The sequence below is a fragment of the Babylonia areolata genome, chromosome 18 (assembly GCF_041734735.1).
Source record: "Babylonia areolata isolate BAREFJ2019XMU chromosome 18, ASM4173473v1, whole genome shotgun sequence".
In the NCBI taxonomy this organism is placed as follows: domain Eukaryota; kingdom Metazoa; phylum Mollusca; class Gastropoda; order Neogastropoda; family Buccinidae; genus Babylonia; species Babylonia areolata.
Window position 1 is genome coordinate 12,342,039 of NC_134893.1, and position 5,000 is coordinate 12,347,038.

The 5,000-nt window shown below is 40.1% G+C and overlaps 1 protein-coding gene across 2 annotated transcripts in view; it reads left to right on the plus strand.

Moving 5' to 3' along the window:
* Positions 1–5,000, plus strand: part of LOC143292455 (uncharacterized) — a 193,297-nt gene that overhangs the window by 18,166 nt on the left and 170,131 nt on the right. For both annotated transcript variants that reach the window (XR_013056651.1, XM_076602746.1), the window contains exon 2: positions 3,492–3,555. Coding sequence is in view for 1 of the 2 variants with exons in the window: in XM_076602746.1 (XP_076458861.1) it covers positions 3,492–3,555 (64 nt within the window). In the remaining variant the exon portion in view is untranslated. The remainder of the gene's footprint in view (positions 1–3,491; positions 3,556–5,000) is intronic.

The following is a 5,000-nucleotide window of genomic DNA, read 5'->3' on the forward strand; positions in this document are numbered from 1 at the left end:
CAAGCAACAAGAAAGAGAGTGGCAGAAAAGCACAGAGAGACAAACAGAGATTGTCTATCAACTTTCTCTTGTTCATTGGACTCACTTTACCTGTGATCCATGTCCAGGCAAACGTCTGCAGATAAGAGCATGCACGTAACGCACCCAGAGTCGCCTTGCCCGAGACCCTAGTTGTTGTTTTTTTGACTCACTTGTGTAAACAAAGTGAGTCTATGTTTTAACCCGGTGTTCGGTTGTCTGTGTGTGTGTGTGTGTGTGTGTTTGTGTGTCTGTGTGTCCGTGGTAAACTTTAACATTGACATTTTCTCTGCAAATACTTTGTCAGTTGACACCAAATTAGGCATAAAAAATAGGAAAAATTCAGTTCTTTCCAGTCATCTTGTTTAAAACAATATTGCACCTCTGGGATGGGGGAAAAAAATGAAGCCTAATTATATGCAAACTGCATTCACTGTTATATTTATATTTTTTGTATTCTCTAAACTTGGCACTTTGATCTGATATTCTGACCCAACAACAAGAGCAGTCATTATTATCTTCTTTTTTTTATTATTCAAACAGGAACTTCTTTTGCTAAGCATGGAAGTTTTATTTATTTTGCAAACGTTTTGGTGCAGATAGTAAAAAATGGAAATTACTCTGTAATTAATGCTAGGGGACTTAATTTGCTTTAAATTGATCTTTCTCATCTTAAACATTACATTTTGAAATTATACTCAATACATAAAAAGCTTGGATTTTTTTTTTTTAAGTGTATCACAAGTGAGTCTTGAAGGCCTTGCCTCTCTTGTTTTTTTTATGGACAGGACACCAGACCTGATTTAGGTAAGAGGACTTCAGGGTGAGATTTTGCCAGACTTCACGGTACATGTGGAGTGATGGCCTAGAGGTAACGCGTCCGCCTAGGAAGCGAGAGAATCTGAGCGCGCTGGTTCGAATCACGGCTCAGCCGCCGATATTTTCTCCCCCTCCACTAGACCTTGAGTGGTGGTCTGGACGCTAGTCATTCGGATGAGACGATAAACGGAGGTCACGTGTGCAGCATGCACTTAGCGCACTTAAAAGAACCCACGGCAACAAAAGTGTTGTTCCTGGCAAAATTCTGTAGAAAAATCCACTTCGATAGGAAAAACAAATAAAACTGCACGCAGGAAAAAATACAAAAAAATGGGTGGCGCTGTAGTGTAGCGACGCGCTCTCCCTGGGGAGAGCAGCCCGAATTTCACACAAAGAAATCTGTTGTGATAAAAAGAAATACAAATACAATGTAGACTATACTGACTTCGGTTTTAGTCATTGTTCGGAGGGTCGAATAGCTGGGAAGAAGGTGAACGTGATTGGAAAGAACGCGGAAGGGGGTGGGGCGGGTGGGGAGTGGAGGAGGGGGAAGGGGGAGTCGGTGAAGGTGGGTGGGGGAAGGCGGTAACTGACACTTAAAAAATCCCACTGTCATCTGGTTTTGGTGGGTGTTGTAGTGTAGAGTGTTCGGTCGGCAGTACAGTGGAGCGCAGTGTCCCCGTGTCAGTGGCTGTGTCAGTGTGTGCCGTGTGACTGTGACTGTGACTGTGACTTTCAGTCTCCCCAGTGACATGGGAACGTTCGTGACCCACCTCGTCCCAGTTCGTTTCCGTCTGTCGCCCGTCACTGTCAGCCCTGTAGTCTCCTTCCCACACCTTTATTTTATTATTTTTTTTTTTTTGAGGGGGCTTGGGGTTATTTGATTTTGACAGACAAAATTACCTCTTTCCACCTTTCTTCTCACCTTTATTTCTCCCACCCATCTTCGACTCTCTCTCTCTCTCTCTCTCTCTCTCTCTCTCTCTCCCGATGTGCGGTCATTCAAGGGAGGATGAGTTACATTTTTTGTTTAGTTGTAAAGCTTATGACGATATTCGAGAAAAATGTGTTGTATTTAAAACAAATTCAGCAAAGTATGAAGATATTTTTGGAGTGCTTAATTTAAATCAGGAAACTTCACTACAGTCACTTGCAAAATATATTGCAGAAGCGAATAACATGCGACGAAAAAAAACTCAACAATAATAAAATAGTATCAGGTGTTGCTCATTGTGAAAAGTGAAATCTGTGTTGTCACTCTCATATGGAAAATATTTATGTTATACATTTATATATGTTTTTGTTTTTATTTCTCACTACATGCCATTACTTTGAATGGATGGTCGAACTGCACTTTGTTGCACAGATTGATTGATTTCGTTTTGGTTTTGGTTTTCATCAATATTATTACTATTGATGCATGTTGTTATTTGTATTATGAACCCCCATGTCATGAGGGCTGTAAAGCTATTGACATTAAAGTGTTCAGTGTTCAGTGTTCAGTTCTCTCTCTCTCTCTCTCTCTCTCTCTCTCTCTCTCTCTCTCTTTCCCCCTCTCTCGCTGTTTGTCCTTGTCTCTATAATTATATTCTTCTGCTATATTATTTCTCTCTGTCGCCTTCTCTCCCATTCTTTCGCGCATAACTCTCTCTCTCTCTCTGTTTTTATGTCTGTCTGTCTCTGCCTCTGTCTCTGTCTGTCTCCTCTGACTCTCTCTCTCTCTCTCTCTCTCTCTCTCTCTCTCTCTGTGTGTGTGTGTGTGTGTTGAATTTATGGCTTTGCAAACTTTGTGTTCCGAAACATTCGAATGTAATGGAACCGAGAACGTCCGATATTTGGGAATATAGAATAAAATCGTCAGAATATTTCGCTTTCCCATATGTTTTGTCACAGTAGAAGCAACTGAAGCGCCGACTTAAATTAATAATACGGTAGCCAGCGCTGACACTGATAACTGCCTGAATCATTCTTCGTTTCCCATCCAGCCACACTGATACAGATGCCAAACTGATAGTCCTCAGGGACGGGCGCAATAGCCGAGTGGTTAAAGCGTTGGACTGTCAATCTGAGGGTCCCGGGTTCGAATCACGGTGACGGCGCCTGGTGGGTAAAGGGTGGAGATTTTTACGATCTCCCAGGTCAACATATGTGCAGACCTGCTAGTGCCTGAACCCCCTTCGTGTGTATATGCAAGCAGAAGATCAAATACGCACGTTAAAGATCCTGTAATCCATGTCAGCGTTCGGTGGGTTATGGAAACAAGAACATACCCAGCATGCACACCCCCGAAAACGGAGTATGGCTGCCTACATGGCGGGGTAAAAACGGTCATACACGTAAAAGCCCACTCGTGTACATACGAGTGAACGCAAAAGAAGAAGAAGAGAAGTCCTCAGGTATGTTACTACAAAGAAAGAAAAAAAAAGAAGAGATTTTTACCACCCTCGTTGCCTTTAAAAAAAAAAAAAAAGAAAAAAAAAAGTGGAAGCACAGAACAGTTAAACACTGAACAACTTCAGTTGAACTTTTCCTCTTTAAGATAAACAGAGGTACGCACAGTCCTGCTAATCAGAACTTCCTATCAGCTTGTATTCCGTTTGTGTTTTTAATAATGCAAAAAAAACTAATTGACTCCTCAACTTTGTTTTTTCTAGATATCCCCAGCAGCAGCGGTGGTCACAGAACATATGGGCAACATAACGTTCGAATGCCCTGATGGTAAGTATGTGAGTTAGGAACTGATTGACTCTCTGTGTGTGTGTGTTGTTGTTGTTGTCTTCAGTTTAACGTCTTTCCACTTGAAGTGATATTAGACGGAAAAACAAAAACAAAAACAAAAAAAAAAACAACAAAAAAACGTGGGGGTAGGGGCTGTGAGAGGGGGAGGGGTAAAAGTGTGTGTATGTGTGGAGGGTGAATAGGGAGAGACAACGCTAGGAAAAATGGAAACGTTATAAACGCCAACATCAAACAATTATAACATCTATAACAAATGTCCTATAGGACTATGCAGCAAACCTTCTGCAATAACAAATAACATATTGGAATTGTTAATAACACATTCAAAAGAACTTTTGGTGAAGTCTGGCAAAAAACATTTTAGATTCTGACATTCGAATATTACATGGTTACTAGAAATATGTTCTCCACATATGCATCTGACATCTTTGCTGAACTTTGTTACAAAAGCGTTCAGTTTTATCCTGTTTGATAATGTATGAATCTGCCTTAATCTTATTGAATTACTGTATGTATTTGACTGATCGATAGTTCCCGGTTGTTGACCATTAATTACACTATGGTTTAAAGCTTTGCCGTTTTCTTGGTATAATTCTCTGACTTTGTTCCACGATGTTTTTTCTAGTATTCGATAACCCTCTTGTACAGATAGAGGCACATAAAGTTCTATGGTTCCCTGTTCGTTCTTTGCACCTTTTCTTGCAGCCCTGTCAGCCCATTCATTGTAGAGAATACCAAGATGTGAAGGAACCCAGAAAAACGTAATATGTGTTCCTTTCAAGCTTAAAAGATGTAAAATGTGGCTGATTTCTAGTATGATTTTAGATTTGTTCTTACAATTTGGTGAGTTTAAAGCACATAATACAGATTTGGAATCAACGCAAAACAAGACTTGTAGAAGGCAAATTGGAAGATCAAGAATATGATTTAGAGCCATAAGAACAGCAATAAGTTCAGCAGTGAATATTGAACGAGTTTTACCAATATAGTATGATCTTTCCGTTTTCAGTTCTGGTATAACAAAAGCTGAACCTGCTTGGCCATTGTCTAATAGTGAGCCATCTGTGTAGATCTGTAAATGATCACGGTATCTATTTTGAAGGTGTACTCGGACTTCCGTTGCCATGATATTCGGATTTTCATTCTTTTTAATGTCAGTATGATTAACATCAAAATGTGCTTTATTCATCTCCCAGATGGGGTATGGACTTACGGTCTTCTGTGTGTCTACGTCATCTGAATTAATTTTAGATTTTTCGAACAGGTTTGACACAAACGTGCCAATGGGTGTTAAATAAGATATGTTTTTAGCTCTTTTGGGGAAGCTGTTTTCGGATGTAATTTGTACTTCCTCTGATGTATAATTTTCAGTTGTTGAGCTTCTCAATACGTATTTAGCACATGCGAGGTTTCGGTATTCATCT